The 17,632-nt window shown below is 35.7% G+C and overlaps 1 protein-coding gene across 1 annotated transcript in view; it reads right to left on the bottom strand.

The window, feature by feature from the left end:
• The window catches only part of UNC13C (unc-13 homolog C), a 568,731-nt gene that overhangs the window by 83,180 nt on the left and 467,919 nt on the right, over positions 1–17,632 (bottom strand). The window contains exons 26-27 of the mRNA XM_045073496.1: positions 7,988–8,076; positions 2,811–2,960 (exon numbers count right to left, since the gene is read on the bottom strand). Of these exons, the coding sequence (XP_044929431.1) occupies positions 2,811–2,960; positions 7,988–8,076 (239 nt within the window). The remainder of the gene's footprint in view (positions 1–2,810; positions 2,961–7,987; positions 8,077–17,632) is intronic.

Here is a 17,632-nt window from a genome sequence, read left to right as displayed (position 1 = left end):
AGAACCTGTACATTTGTAACATAGCATGATTTCTAAGAAGATTTTTCTCAAAGCTACCCTGAAGACACCCAGCCCTTTATTATTCATTTTAAATGAACGAACAGGAGATCTAGCTTCCTTAAGGAGAACTGCTTCCTTAATTTAGTCAGAGTTAACCAACAGCATAAGGCAAGCTGAAAAGCCTATATTTTGGAAACAGAGTTATCTAGGTTGGTTGACCACAGACCAATCAACCAGACAATTTTCAAATGCTGTGTATACCAGCTGGCAATAGGAATTTGTTGTCATATAGTTGATCAGATTTTTATGAAAACCATATCCAGGTGTTCTCGCTCCCCCCGAAATCCCTGTCCCTCATGTCCATGCCTCTAAGTCCTATCCACCTGGAAAGACCCAACCAAATGGAATACCTGTCAATGATCTGAACAAGGAATTAAAACTTACACCTCATTGTGTTTACTTTTCCTGTCTAACTTGTTGGTTCCCTGAGAACAGAACTAATATCTGACTTTTAAAAATCTCCCCTAACAAATGGCTTTAAGTTTACACATTTTTTATTAGCTCTAAGAATTTCTGCAACTCTTTATGCCTCCTCTTTCCAAAAATTTTAATCTTTCACAAATTTTTAAAGCTCAAAGGTTTTTTTGTATCTTTATATACTGTCCCTTTCTCCTATGAATTAGAAAAAGTTATATAGAAGATGATGTAATGATGTATAATTCTAAGTAGAAAAATAAAAATAGAAATAGAAATAAAATAGAAACAGAAATTAAAATAATTTAAATACACTGAAAAAAAAAAAGATCCACTGACTTTATGTATTAGCCCCATTTTACAGATGGTATAATGAATTCAAGGTCTCTCAGCTAGGAGTTGACAGAATTAGGATAAGTCAGAACTTTCTGTATGTTCTATAATGTTTGGCTACAATATATACAAACATATGTAGTTTTGCTAATGATAAATGACATGTCTCCAAACTGCTGGCTGGAGGTCAAAAAACCAGAAGGCATTCTTCCAGTAGGAGTTTTTTGGGTTTTTATGTGTTTTGTTTTGTTTTTAAAGATTTTATTTATTTATTTATTTGACAGAGAGAGAGAGAGATCACAAGTAGGCAGAGGCAGGCAGAGAGAGTGGGGGAAGCAGGCTCCCCACTGAGCAGAGAGCCCGATGCGGGGCTCAATCCCTGGACCCTGAGATCATGACCTGAGCTGAAGGCAGTGGCTTCACCCACTGAGCCATCCAGGCGCCCCTTTCCAGTAGGAGTTTTAAGAGAATTGGCACTATTTTGTCCTGCTCTTCATTCACTATCACACTCCTGACAAAATGGTGGTATATGATTTGATTCCATATTGGCCAGAGAAAAGAGCCATCTAATACAATAAAAACATGACCGGATTGTGTAGGAAATCAGATGGTAAAAATATACATCAAGAAACTAAGGAAGTGAGGAAGGTTTTCTGAGTTTCTGTCCTTCCTTCTACATCACTTGCCTACCTCCCTTCTGCTAAGCTACCTCCGAGATATTTTCTCATAAAGAACAGAAAACTTAATTTGTCTACCAAATATTAAAATTAAAGTCATAAGAACATTAGTCTTGCTTATGCAGTAAACACTATAAGGAAAGGGAAATGGAATTAAAATGTAAGTTATAGAATATGTCCTCCTTAATAATTCTTTGTTGTCTTTTTCTTTAAAGAAAGGTACTGTATCCTTATTTATCGTGGTCCCTTTGGTATGAATTAATTTGCTGCAACAATATTAAATGAGGTAACTAACATGTGCAAACTACCATGTGTCACACTGGTCCCTTGGTAGGTTTTTGAATTTTTTTTTTTTACTTTTCTACCTCAGTTTGGTGCTAAGTATCACTTTAAGAAAACGTGTCTCCTGTGGACTCTGAGAAACAAACTGAGGATTTTGGAGGGGAGGGGATGGGAGGTTGGGTGAGTCTGGTGGCGGGTATTAAGGAGGGCACGGATTGCATGGAGCACGGGGTGTGGTGCATAAACAATGAGTTTTGGAACTCTGAAAAAATTAAATTTTAAAAAATCTTAAAAAAAAAAAGAAAGAAAACATGTCTCTGGTTGTTTTACATCATTGGTTCCCAATTGTGGACACATTTTAAAATATATGTGCCTAGACCCTATTTCAAACTTATAAAATTAGAGCTACTAAGAGTAGGGACTTAGTGGAAGCATTAAAAAACAAGAATTTTTGGTTAAGAACACTGTCTTAGTTGGTCACAAAGGTCTGCTTTTCCACTGCTATGAGACCATCATTTCCATCACTCAGGGACTTTGACTCTCTTTTTCATCACTACCTAGGGCCTAGAATAAAATTTGATAAAGACAGGTACTTAATAAATTACTGAAGGTTGAGTCAGGCACTCAACTTGTCTCTGAGCTGAATTAATTCTACTCGTATTTGTGCTATTCTCTTCTTCAGGTTTGCGACATGAAATCCGACATTCTGGACTTACCCCAGTCTTTTTTGATGTCCAAGAGGATGCAAAACAATGTCTTATCTGAGAAGCATCAAATCCTAACGCTCCTTCCCCTCAGAACACCATACTCGTTGGTCACCAGTATTTATTTCCTCTCCATTTTTTTCCTTTCCTGCACGAAGTCATTCCTACTTTTTTCCCATCAGGTAATGAACTAGAAGTCTTTTCCTTTTTAATGAATTATTATATTTCTGTAGAAAACTTTTTAAAACTATCTTATGTAGAGGAAAACAACTTTTTCCTTAACCCCATATCAATCAAATTGAGGGTAGTGGTTAAAGAGAAAACCAGGTGGAAGACTTACGTTTTGTCCAAGAAGTCCATGAGGGGTCTTAATACAATTTCTGCATTCATTGCTGCACTGTTCTTATTTGAGGCAGCATTTCCATTTGTTCTCATTTGGTTTAGTTCAAAACTCATCTGTTTTATACACTCTTCAATGATAAGCTGGAAACTAAAAATAAGGAATATAAATTCTGAAATCAAGGCAAGCTATTACTTCTTTGTCTGTGTCAGTTTAATTCAACTCTGAGGAGTCTGATTGGCTCCAAATGGTGTGAATTCCCTTGCTGCTTAGTCTTCAGACTTCTGGTCTGAAGGAGGAAATCTTACTTGGGATCCATATATATAAAGCAGATAAAAGGAATGCTCTTTGGGTTGAATTAATTTGAGTGGGGGTTCATGCGGCCCCCATCTCTCACAGTAATAGTTGAGATGTTCCTCTGAGCACTGTTTGGGAAAATGACTGGTCTTGAAAGATTCTCGGCATGTAGGTACACATTCTTCACTTGGTATCTGGGACTCCATACCCTCTTGGCTTTCCTCTAACCTCATTGGCTATGCTTCTTTCTCTATTACTTGACCTCTAACAACTGGACTTGGTGGCCTGACTTAGCAAATGAAAAGTCAGGATACCCAGGTAATTTGAATTTCAGATAATGAATTATTCTTTAGTACAGGTATTTCCCAAGCAATGTTTCAGACATATGTATACTAAATATGTCCACCGTTTATCTGATATTCAGATTTAATTGTGTATATCCTGTATTTCATCTGGCAACCCTACACTATAACCCTCTATGCTGGATAATTGGATTACTCCATTTCTCCATCAAATAGAGGTTTTTTTTTTTTTTTGTTTTTTGTTTTTTTTTTTTTTGCAATTGTATCTAGTTTCATGGCTTTCACACCATCAATATACTGGTAATTCCAAAATACATCAGCAGACCTGACTTCTAATGTGAGCTCCATGCCTACAAAAGCTTTCCACTTAGAAGTTTAATGAATTTCTCTCATACCCAGTATCCACTAGCAAATCATTATAAAGTATCCTAAATCTTAGTGTTCTTAGAAATCTCTGAGGACATTCTTACTTCATGGCCACTATTATGTCCCCTCCTCCATGAAATTTCTTATGGGTCTCTTGACCTCAATTATTTCAGGCATATGACCAATGTGAGGTCCTTAGAGAGGTCTTTTTGAACTCAGTCTGAAATGACATTTCTATCATTCACCATTCCCTTGCAGTTCTTTTTTTTTTTTCTTAATTGCATACATACATGTGTGTGTGTGTGTGTGTGTGTGTGTGTGTATAGTAATTATTTGACACATTGCATATTCTTTATTCTTTATTTGTTCATTGCCTGTTGCCCAAATAGAATGTAAACTTCATGAGGGCAGGGACTTTTTTTTTTTTTTTTTACTTCTTTTAGTGCTGTATAGCCACACCATGGAACAAGATGAACAAAGAGGTTGCTCAAGAAAAAAATGGCTGAATGTATGAAGGACTCTCCTCCTTCCACCCACTTTTATTACCTCACCACTCTGAGAATCTAAATAATTCTGTGAAGAGTAATCTTTAGTGTTCTTTTTCAGCCTTTATATCCCTTGCAAAAGTAACTGGCACAAAGTAAGCAATTTAAATAATGGAGACTCGGGGTGCCTGGTTGATTCAGTGGGTTAAATAATGGAGACTCATCATTGCCACCATTCCTCTATTTTGTCTGTCACCTTCATATTTCCAACAAGAGGAGTAATTATAACAGATATACAGGCAGGCAGGGAAAAAAAAAAAAAAACATTTAGGAGAATGGGGATAAATGAAAGCCTGGGAAACAGTTCTGTCACTAGAATGTTGATAATTAGAAGGGAAGAGTCCATCTTATGAAGTACTGCAATCAAGTCTGTCCTTTCTCCACACACAAAGGTTATAGAGTTCATATTATTTGACAAGTATCCAACTGTACAAATTTCTAAAATTTTATATAGAAGTTTAGGAATTTTCACTATATAGTGTTTCCATTATTAAATAGAAAGAATATAAATATTTATCAATGCATGCATGCCTTCTACAAATATTTAAAAATACTATGTGTCTCTTTCAGATTCAGGTCCAAAGGAATCCAAATGTGTGAACATTTGGCTTTGATCTGGCTAGGCCTGCCTTTGGATTTTTGTCAGGCAGTGGTTATGGAGGAAGGTAGTGTTGGGCATGGTGGAGAAGGTGAGAAATTTAAGCGGTAGTGTGTGTATTTATTGAGGACTGAGGTGGTAACTACTTGGGACAATAGAAAAGAAAGGTACATAATGTTGGAAAATCTATACTAGTTTGATTCCCACTGGGTCATCAATGATCCTGCTGACTATAGTAATAATAACCTTTGAAATAGCTACTTTCTTTTGCACTGATTGTCAAATCAGTGTATTAGGGTGGAGGATAGACTGAGCAGAAGGTATGACAGTCATGTTACAAGGATGTTTAAATGAGTTCTCCTCCAACAGGTGAACTCCCACTGGAAGCCAGCTCTGTGTGTGTGAGATCATGTATGTAGAGGAAGGGTTATCAGTGTATCAGAGATAATGACATTTTATCTTAGCATTAATTCAGGGTGAATCAATTTTTGGTAAATTTGTCCAAAATACTTTTTTTCTATCCACTTCTTAGTTGGAGAGGTCTTTAGTAATCAGCTTGAATAAAAGTGGTACCAGTAAATATTGATGGATTTTGTGAGCACTCATGAAACCAAATACTAAAGGGAATATTCCTAGGAAATGTTCCTGAATTATATAACCCAGCTAGCCCCTGGTACCAAAGGCATCATTAAAAGAAATGTAGTAAACCAAAAGCCAAAGTCCAAAGTGTAAGCAAAAACTGAAGTGGCACCAGTTTTGAAAAATGTACAAACATCTTTAAGATATCACTGAAATGACATCACTTAGTTTCAGTCACAAGTGGGTACTCCGTGGTGTGTCAAGAACCCAGAAACCCAGGTTTCAGATGTGTGGTTTGGGTCTGCGCTGGCTGTCCTGTGATGTGCAATTATCCTCCCAGCAACACACGCTAGGATTATTTAATTGTGGGTTTTAAGAACACCAGATAAAATAGGTTTGGGACAATTAATTATGCACTTAATTTTAAAGCTCTAAGCTGCTAATTAAGACTCTAAAGAGGGTAGATTCAGACTAAAATGATCCGGTTTGATTTCACAGCATGGTCACCCTGAGCATTACAGACTTGCTCCCCACCCTGTGTGTGTGTGATGTAGATCTGGGTAGTTGTGGGAGAAATAAATTGATACCAACAGATATATAATAATCATTCTTTTTATAAGAAAAGCAGGACATGTCAGTTGTTTATTCCAATAATCCTAGCCCTAATTTCACAAAATATTAAATTTGTTCCTATATTTTAAAAAATAATGAAGCCATAGTACAGGGTAATGAGGAGTTTCATATCTAGGTTAAAACGGCTGGCTTCACAGGAGCAAAATACCTCCAGTGCCCTTCTAAGAGCACCATTCCTTATTTCATAACTGAAGTTTGCGTAAATTTTTTAAATCATAATTCCTATTTCAGCCTTTATAACCTGAACTCCCTTTCATTAAACAAAACAGAACAAAACAAAATCTTTTTAAAAAAACGATTTTTTCCTAAGGATGACTTGACTATTTACAGAAAGTAATTTGAATATGCTTTTTCTATTTCTATTCTGATTACTATTCTGTTTAGTCATCTTATTTCCCAGGAGGTTCTGAACACCCCTTGCTCTCCCCGACACCTTTTTATTTTCCCTGACTTTGCTAAATAACCTCTATTTTTGCCTTTCCAGCTGAAGGCAACAGTCTTTTGCTAACCACATATTAATTCACAACTACAATAAAGAGAGGTAAGGCTGAACTGGCGGACCAAACGCCTCATCAACTAAGTGTCACTTGAGTCAGAGCCAAAGAGCTCCCATGTCTCTGGGACAATGTCTACATTTCCACCTCCAGGTAAACAGAACCTTCAAATTGCTTATTAACATCTAGGCCAAGTAAGCAGACTCATCCAGTTCAGCTAAAAACATGAAACAGAAGGCAGAGCAGTCACCCTGAACTCAATGCATAAGGCTATCTCTGGCTCGTCACCTATGAAGGTGGGCTGTATAAAGACAATGAACATCCCCCTGATAATAAAGAAAAGGCCAGTATGGGATTTTTTTTTTTTACTTTGCATCATTGCTATATTTGAAAAAATCTACATGAGGCTTTTAGTGTCTTTTTCTTTTCAGTCTTTCTGATATAAATGTAGCGTATCTAATCAATAAATGTTTATTACGCATGTATCTTTCCAAAATTCATTAATAAATGATGAGTGGTGTTCAAAGAGATAGCTAGCCTTCACCATTAGAGCAATTTTTCTAGTGTCACTTGAGAACTGAACACAATAAGTCAACATTTATTGAACTAATATTTAAAGCAAATTCTATATGAAATAAACCTCTCCAAAGATGTATTTGCTTTTCTGTCTATTCTAACATTTGATGATGATATAATGACCTTTTCATATAGGACCAAAGTGAAGTTTATCTCAGATGATGAATTGTTCCTTCCTTAGAGCCACACTATAGACAAACAAAGTTAATTTTTTAAAAAAATGAAAAAAGAATTTGCCAGTACTCTCCCATGAGGTAATTACATTAAGATTCCTAAGCCCTAAAACCTAGAACCCTGACTTAATTAGGTTATGGGGTTGGATTCAGTTATTTGGAAGTTCAACTACATTGATATAAATGGCTTAAAGGCAGGTCAGTCTTCTTTTGTATGTAAAGGTTTTCTCTGTGCCTTTTTCCCTCCCTCCCTTTCTTTCAACAGCCAATTGCTAAGCTCTAAATACTAGAATTTCATGTAGGAATGAGGCTCATGGTTTTTGCCCTTAAGAAGTATACCAGTAAAGTCAGGGAGACAGGCAAGTAAACCAGAATTTGAAGCATAGTGTTGTATGTGCTACCCAACTGAAGGATTACACCGAGTTCTGGGGAACATGTAGCAAGACATCAGGTTATTGTGCAGTTGTGAAAGATTGGTCAGATGAGCTAATGCCTGGATAGATTCTTGAAGTTAAATGGATTTACCCGCCAAAGGAGAGAAACAGCATTGAAAGCATGATTACTATTAGCTGTAACCGAACACAGTTGGTTAGTAACTACTCAGGTCAACTTACCTTTCACCATAAGTGATGCTTAGCTCATCCAGAACCCCACTGAGTTTAACCTGAAGTTCTTTCAGAATAGTACTAGCTTCAGGATCTAGCTGCAGAGAGACCATAAACAGTATTAATCTGGAGTTCTGAGAAAGCATGCTTTTGTTTCTCCTACAAGTGTTTTGCTTGTTACAAGGCAAACTTCAAACAACAGAACATATATACCTTCTTTCCGTTCCTTTTTCGATCTTTGAATTCAAGTGAAAAAATTAGGAAATTCTTGATATATATGAAAAAAAATTGATCGAATGCATGGCATGCTTAGAAATAAGAACTACATAACAAAGCCTTTGTTGGTTACAGCAATGGGATGCAAGGCATGGCAAGATAATCTCTGGAACACAGTGATTTCATAACTTTGAAAATATATCATATAATACATTAGTCAAATACACATGTTGCTTCAAAATGTATTTCAATCCTTAATATCCCTGTAAATACACAGGCCCATTACAAATTTAAAAAACAGTAAGAAAAAATAATTTTTGAGTATTCCATTGTAGCTTATTTTAAGGCATTTTTATATATGCCTTCAACTATGAAGACAACTTCATAGTTGTCTAATTATCCTGTGTAACTATGAAATTAAAAGAATAGAAAAAATAAATAATCCAAGTCCTCTAATGTTTCTCTGAGGTGATAGGCCTGACTTTTCTTCCTCAATGCCAATTTGCAGTTCAGAATTCAAGATCCAGTGTTTCTCATTTTGTTTTCATTTTTCTTTAAGAATTCAAATATTTATAGTTTGAAGTTAAACTTTTGAGCAAATTTAGGGTCAAAAGAAAAAAATAATGAAATCAAGATAACATATCTGAAGCTTATTTTTCCAATGCAAATTTTTAAAAGGCACCTATTCTTTTTACTTGGTTTTAGTTCTTAAAATAATGTTAATGATTACAAAAAAAACCTGTACTATGCATAAACATAAACAAATACATCAGTCTATTAACTGACAGAATTTTTTTTGTAATTAAAGTTCAGGATCAACCAAAACTCTACTAGTACTTTAGAAACTTATTCCGTTCATTAAGTGTGTTTTTGCAAACTAGTTGTCAAAAAAAAGAATGACTTGTAAGAGACGCATTGTCTCAAGTTGATAGGAATTTATGTAAAACAATCTAGAATATTCTTTGAAATTTAAGTCATCCTTCCTTTGAATCTTTAGAAATTATTTTCCTGCTAAGGAAAATATATATAATTCTTATATAAGCTGATCTACTATTGAAAAGTAGGGATAGGATAAAGCCAATTTTTGGGAGTAGAACAAATTAAAGGAGGACTTAGTATAAACAGGAGAACCTAAGAAGGACAGTAAAAATGCAGGACCCAATAGCAATTTAAACTCCTGGGAGCAAGCCTAGGACCAATTAATGTCCCAGTATACACTGGTCATTAAGTACTGTAATCCTCCAGGAGTGTTTTCTAGTACTAAGAAAATGTTAGGAAGAAGTAATATTTATATATCTCAACAAGCTTGTATTAACACAAGTAAAAACACTTGAATGGAAATAAAAAACTCCATTTGGCATCTAACTGTTGATTATATCAGACCAATCCTTGATGTCAGCTTTGACTCAAAATCAGGTGGTTTCCACATTGGTTAGTTTCTCTGCCCTTATAGAGCTGATGTGATTCTTCTGGACTTTATCTTTTTCTGTCCCTGTCAATAGACAGGGTCTCAGCACTTACCAATGCACACAAGCCAGTATAACAAATATTAATTTCTCTAGGAGTTGGAAAATTGGAATATCCTTGAGTCTCATACTTTCTGAGAGTTCCATTAAGCTATAACTGGTTGTAAGGCAGTGATTCAGGAAGACAATTAGAAGGTATGTACTTTAAAAAGACATTTACAGGCATTTAAAACACAAATAGCCTAATAAAACTTAACTCCTCGAACTTCAACCAGGAAGACATTTGTGGATTTCCTCTCCTAATCCTAGGGAACCATGCAGCCTGGGTTTTTATTTTTATTTTATTTTATTGTCTTGCCATTGACCTAATAGCAATTTTAACCTGATTTCATTTGGGTAAGATTGTGAGGGAATAAGAATGAGAGAGAAGTCCTTCCATCATTTTCTTTAGGCTCCCCACTCTTTGGTAAGCCACTTGGGGTGACAGATGGTAGTTCCCCACTAACACATCTGCCGTCTCCAAGGAAATGGCTATGAGAGTAGAGTTTTCTTTAGGAAATGGGGTTACTTCTTATTTAAAAATGTGTGCTTAGTTTTCCTATTAGTTTGATATATATTGATGGTTTTTTCACTTGTTAAGATAATGACTTTAAAGTCATAAACACAAAAAAGAGGTAGGTCAGTTGGATGAGATTATGCTATTTTCCCATAAATTATTTTAGTCCACTTTGGTATTTTGTGAATGGAAATTTCTTATCAAATAATTGGCCGTTGCTTGAAAATCTGAAACTGTCAAATCTATAGCAATTTCAATATTGGATGACAGTTTCCATTTCCTAAGAGAAGCTTAAGTTTCTAAGTGGGTGGAGACAAACACCTCTGTCATGTAACCCAGTCCAAAAAAAAAAGGAAAGTTTTAGTTAAGTACTTGATGTTTATCTGATCCAAATCATACCATTAAACCACTGAAACAGTATTCAGTATTATGAAGCTAAATTGAAGGTCTTTTGTAATAATAACTGTTATAAATAACATACTCATCTAGTTATAAAATAATCTCTTTAGGCAGAAAAGTAACCAATTTTTGAATTCTGCATTTCTTTATGTACCTGTATTGGAAAAATTTTCCTTGCTACTACAAACTTCCTAAAGTTTGTGAAGAATAATAACTTGGGCTGTCAGGCTTTATTACCTAAATTACCCACAGCTTGTTTTAGAAATTATTGGCTACTTTGAAAAGGTAAAAGACTACCTGATTTTTATTTCCTCCAAGATTTAAAACTTAGCTAGGTTCTAACTGTAATATGGTATCAAATAACAAAATTAACTTGCATTTTTGTAGTGTTGTTTAGTTATTAAAAGCACACACACACACACACACACACACACAAACATGAAAACAACAACAACAACAACAAAGAAACCAAGCATTCAAAGTAACAGTTATTTACTGTCCACAGAAACCTGGCAAGACAGAAAGGGCGGCAAAACATATTCAGGACACTAAATGAGAAGAACATGCAGCAAAGAATACTTTATCCTGCAAGGCTGACATTCAAAATGGATGGAGAAATAAAGATCTCCAAGACCAGCCAGGCTTAAAAGAGAATGTGACCACCAAACTGTCACTACAAGAAATATTAAGGGGGGGAGTTGGTTTATAAAAGAAGAAAGAAGGCAAGAGTGACATAGAACAGTAATCTATGGAGACAAACTATAGAAACAAGGGCTTCACAGGCAACATGATGTCAATAAAAACATATTTTCCAATAGTCACTCTCAATGTGAATGGCCTAAATGCTCCCATAAAATGATACAGGATTGCATACTGAATGAAAAGATAGGACCCATCCATATGCTGTCTACAAAAGAACTATTTGGAACCTAAAGATACATCCAGACTGAAAGTAAAGAATGAAGTATCTTTCATGCCAACAGGCCTCAAAAGAAAGCTGGGGTAGTGATTCTCATATCAGATAAATTAAATTTCAAATTAAAGACTATAGTCAGAAATAAGGAAGGACACTACATCATTCTTAAAGAGTCTATCCACCAAGAAGATCTAACAATTATAAATATTTATGCTCCCAATATGGGAGCAGCCAACTGCATAAGCCAACTGTTAATCAAGATAAGGAGTCTGATTGATATGAATACATTAATAGTAGGGGATTTTAACACACCACTATCAGTAATAGATCATCCAAGCAGAAAATCAATAATTAAAATGGAACATTGAATGACACATTGGACCAGATGGACCTTATAGATATATACAGAACATTCCATCCTAAAACAGCAGAATACTCATTCTTCTTGAGCATACATGGAACTTTCTCCTGAATAGACCACATACTGGGTCACAAACCACAGCTCCAATACCAAAAGATTGAGATTATTCCCTGCATATTCTCAGACCAGAATGCTTTGAAACTGGAACTCAGCCACAATAAAAAGTTTGGAAGTAATTCAAACACTTGGAAGCTAAAGAACACCCCGCTTAAGAATGTTTGGGTCAACCAAGAAATCAAAGAAGAACTTAAACAATTCATGGAAACCAATGAGAATGAAGACTCATCAGTCCAAAACCTATGGGATATGGCAAAGGCAGTCCTAAGGGGAAAATACATAGCCATCCAAGCCTCCCTCAAAAAAATTGAAAAGTCCAAAATACACCAGCTCTCTTTACACCTTAAAGAACTAGAAAGTCAATAACAAATTAAGCCAACCCCACACACAAGAAGGGGGATACTCAAGATTAGAGCAGAGATCCATGAGTTAGAAACTAGAGATATAGTAGAACACATCAATGAAACTAGAAGTTGGTTTTTGAAAGAATCAATCAGATTGATAAACCACTGGCCAAACTAATCCAAAAGAAAAGAGAGAGGATCCAAATTAATAAAATTATGAATGAAAAGGGAGAGATTATGACTAATGCTAAGGAAATAGAAACAATCATCAGAAATTATTATCAACAGTTATATGTCAATAAGTTAAGCAACCTCAAAAAAAAAAAAATGGATGCATTTCTGGAAACCTATAAACTTCCAAAATTGAATCAGGAAGAAACTGACAATCTGAATGGACAAATATCTAGTAATGAGATTGAAGTAGTCATCAAAAGCATGCATTAAACATGATTAATGCTTCCCAGAAAGGGAAATTAGAGAATCAATTCCATTTAATATAGCACCAAGAACCATAAGATACCCGGGAAAAAACCTAACCAAAGAGGTAAAAGATCTGTACTCAAGGAACTACAGAACACTCATGAAAGAAATTGAAGAAGACCCAAAAAAGATGGAAGAGCATTCCATGCTTATGAATTGGAAGAATAAACATTGTTAAAATGTCTACACTGCCTAGAACAATCTATACTTTCAATGCCATCCCGATTAAAATTTCACCAATATTTTTCAAAGAGCTGGAACAAACAATCCTAAAATCTGTATGGAACTAAAAGAGACCCCCCAATTGCTAAGGAAATGTTGAGAAAGAAAAACAAAACTGGAGGCACCGTGTTGCCTGATTTCAAGCTTTACTACAAAGCTGTGATCACCAAGACAGCATGGTACTGACACAAAAACAGACACGTAGACCAGTGGAACAGAGTAGAGAGCCCAGATATGGACTGACAACTTTATGGTCAACTAATCCTCGACAAAGCAGGAAAAAATATACAGTGGGAAAAAAGAGAGTCTCTTCAATAAAGAGAAAATTGGACAGCTACATATAGAAGAACAAAACTCGACCATTCTCTTACACCATACGTAAAGATAAGCTCAAAATGGATAAAAGATCTCAACATGAGGCAGGAATCTATCAAAATCTTAGAGGAGAACATAGGCAGTAATCTCTTTGACTTTGGCTGCAGCAACTTCTTTCAAGACACATCTCTCCAAAGGCAAAGGAAACAAAAGTGAAAATGAACTTTTGGAACTTCATCAAGATCAAAAGCTTTTGCACAGCAAAGGAAACAAAGAGGCAACCCATGGAATGGGAGATGATATTTGCAAATGACAGTACAGAAAAAGGGCTGATAACACTCCACAGATTATCACATCAAAAAATGGGCAGAAGACATGAACAGACACTTCTGCAAAGAAGACATACAAGTGGCTAACAGACACATGAAAAAATGTTCATCATCATTAGCCATCAGGGAGATTCAAATTAAAACCACATTGAGGTACCACATTACACCAGTCAGAATTGCCAAAATCAAAAGACAGTAAACAACAAGTGTTGGAGAGGATGTGAAGAAAGGGGAACCCTCTTACACTGTTGGTGGGAATGCAAGTTGGTGCAGCTACTTTGGAAAATAGTGTGGAGATTCCTTAAGAAATTAAAAATAGAGCTACCATATGACCCTGCCATTGACTACAGAGTATTTACCCCAAAGATACAGATGTAGTGAAAATAAAGGCCATTTGTACCCCAATGTTCATGGCAGCAAAGGCCACAGTCACCAAACTATGGAAAGAGCCAAAATGGTCTTCAACAGACAAATGGATAAAGAAGATATGGTCCATGTTTACAATGGAGTAGTATGTATTATATATGTATATATATCAGAGTGTGGTGATAGAGATCAGAAAGGATGAATACCCAAATTTTTTATCAACCTGGATGGGACTGGAGGAGATTATGCTGAGTGAAATAAGCAGAGAGAGTCAATTATCATATGGTTTCACTTACTTGTGGAGTATAAAGAATAACACGGAGGGCATGGGGAGATGGAGAGGAGAAGTGAGTCAGGGGAAATCGGAGGGGGAGATGAAACATGAGAGACTGTGAACTCTGAGAAAAACTGAGGGTTTTGGAAGGGGGGGTGGGGGTTGGGTGAGCCTGGTGGTGGGTATTAAGGAGGGCACATATTGCATGGAGCACTGGGTGTGGTGCATAAACAATTTTTAAAAAGTAAAAACAAAACAAAAGTAACAGTTATTAAATTTATTCTAATGAGAAACTGAATTACCATGTGTACCTAAACAACTTCCCTGGCAAAAAATAAACAATAAATGGCTCCACATTGAAAATTTAAGAATACGAAGTTAAAATGTGAATTTACAGTAAAGCTTTCAAAACAGATCTTAACCACTTTCCATGAAGGGTTTTAGAATCCCAAAATCAAGGCTGGTAACATGCAGGTAACACCACTGAGCTGTGATAATAAAAATTACTTGTCTGGAAGAGATAGCCAGCATGCAAGTTATCTTTTAAGTTCTTTTTCCTTAAGACCTACTTTTTTTCCTTTAAAAGACAATTTACCTATCACCTCAATTCTCCCTCCTCCCCGTGTTTCTGGCCCCACGCAGTTAGGAGCTCTAACTTCTGCACCAACTGTGCTGTCGACTACAATGTTTTATACGACTCTCTTTTAATTGTTCTCTGATTAATCTCTTCCACTGAAATCTATCTTCCTTAACTGTCCATCCTGGGTGTCCGTCCCAGGATGCCCAGGCATTCACCAAATATTTGAGGAAGTAGGTGAGGGCCGAAAGAAGCATGAAAATTTTCCCTCAACGGAAATCCTGATATCCAGAGTGCTCCTTCTTGGAGTCATAATTTGCATTGACTATTAATAGAATACTTTTGTGTTTGAAATGTTTCATTCCTTAGCAACCATATATTCTGGAGTTACAAACTCAGTCCTGATATCAAATTTTTGTCTCATTGTCAGACCAAGTCAGATTATGTCTTGATACTCAGCTGGTTCTAAAAATATTATTATCATATCCACTCTGCATGTTTTGTTTGTTCATTTTTTACCAGCATGAAGTCTCTCCCTAAGGGACGTAAAGGGAGTAAATGTTTCACCCTCTTAAAATAGCAACTGTATATCCAACCATCAAACTCTTGCTAGAGATGTAACTAGTCAGTTGGAAAGAGGCATTTAAACTCTTTTGAAAGCTCAACACAAACTCTTGAAAAATAAAATCTTTGTGGGAAGGAAGATATTTTGTGTGAATTTGATTCCTTTTCTCCATTTTTCATTGCTATCTCATTTCCTTTCTGTTGTTTACAGTTTACTAGGTTATTTTCCCTCCTGTTCAGCTCATCAGTGTTGGAGTTACCTTATTTGCTTCCCGAAACCAGTACAGAGCAGGGAGACTAATTACTCCCTGAGCCTCATCTACACAGGGTCTAAAATTGGATCATCAGACTGATGGATTTTCCACTCTGAAGATTTTTGCAGAAAAATCCTTTAATAAATGCAAATTTCATAACTCTTTCTATGAAAAAGAAAGTCTCATTTCCAAGGAAAACACTGTTCAACTTGAGCTCTTGGTTCTTCCTGTTGGATTTTATCCCATCAAATATCCCCTTCTATTTTCCATCCCTCTATCTTTACCTCTATGACCACAACCTGTTAAGTGTGCTCAAACAGTATTTTGTTAAAGTAAAAAAAAAAAAAAAAGAACAATTTAAAAAATAAAACCCCAACTTATTTTGTACTCTCTTCTCATCAACATCTTATTAGTAATTTTTTTCTTCTCTTGACCAAATTGTTCAGTCTCCTTATTTCTTAAATATTTAACTATGCTAGTATAGTTTCTACTGAGTACAACACTGAAATTTTCACATATAGATCACCAGTGATCTCTTAATTGTGATTTCCAGTGACTTTATTCAGCCCATTCGTGCTGCATTCACTTTTGCTTTCTCAAGCTTTGTATTCCTTGTTTCTGTAGAGACTACCTTCTCCTAGCTCTATTTTCTGCCTATCATTTGTCTCTGACTTTCATTCTTCTCTGTACTCCTTAGATATCAATATTTTCCCTTCCTCACTTACTCTTTTTTTTTTACTCTATGCTCTCTTCTTGAGCAATCATACCCATGCCTATGTCTTTTAACTCCCACCCCTGTGTTAGCACCCCCTGAATCTATATCTACAGCTTTAACAGGGGTCTGAGCATCATGTCTATATTCTCCCATGCCTATCCACCTTTTCTACATGGATGACCTAAATGTCAACATATCAAAAAGTGAACTTATTACCTGTCCATCCTTAACTTATGTCTCTGACTTGATCGATAGCATACAGTTATTTAAGGCAGAAATCTGAAAATCATCTTTGATTCCTCTTTGCCTTCTACCTTCCACATTCATTTGGATACCAAATATGATGATATCTATGAAATACTTTATCTGTCCTCTCCTCTTCAATTTCTGATGCAGAATTTTTTTCTCATCTAGATTATAATGCAATTATCTCAAAATTGTGTTCTTGTTTCCTTTTTTATTCTATCCTCCTAACTATACCTAGAGTTGTTTTAATGAAGGGTAACCCTGCTACCTCACCAGTTGGCTTTCAACAAAGGAAGTGCTTCAAACAATTTATTATAATCTTATCTGGGGTGTGCTTTTTTTTTTTTTTAATATAACTTCTCTCCAACACTTCTATGTGATCAGACTTTATCCATCCTAAAATGGTCAGCTCAACTTACAATATATGATTGAGGAATCACTGAACATTCCCTAGTGAATCCAGCAGGAAATTGCTCTCCTTGGAATGTCCTAAATCACTTTGTAGAGGTATGGCATTCAGCATGGGGCCTATGGTACATTGTCTGAAATTTAAAAACGTACGTGGTCTTCTGTATTAAAAAAAAAAAAAAAAAAAAAAAAATGTGTCCTAGCTCCACCCATGCTACCCTGGGGTCTTTTTTTCTTTTCTTTTTTTTTTTTTTCCTTTTTGATTCCTCCTAGAAGAGACTCTCCCCCAACAACTTACAAAATAAGACCATTTTAAGAAACAGACTCTGACATTTTCTTTATGCCATTCAGGTTTGCATGAACTGTTGTGGTAGAGTATCAGTTATATAAATTAATGCTTCTAACTTCTGGTTTCAAAAGTTGAATGTCAGTAGCTGTCTCTCATCCTAATTAAAGCGAGTATGCGGTAAATCCAACTGTCACAGAGCTTCAAATCAACTAAATGCCTTTGAGATATGTTAAGGTAGGT

This window comes from Mustela putorius, unplaced genomic scaffold, assembly GCF_011764305.1.
Source record: "Mustela putorius furo isolate JIRA1106 unplaced genomic scaffold, ASM1176430v1.1 tig00537243_pilon_pilon_pilon, whole genome shotgun sequence".
Taxonomy (NCBI): Eukaryota; Metazoa; Chordata; class Mammalia; order Carnivora; family Mustelidae; genus Mustela; species Mustela putorius.
Note: the sequence above shows the minus strand (reverse complement) of the source record. Positions and strands in the feature narration are given on the sequence as shown.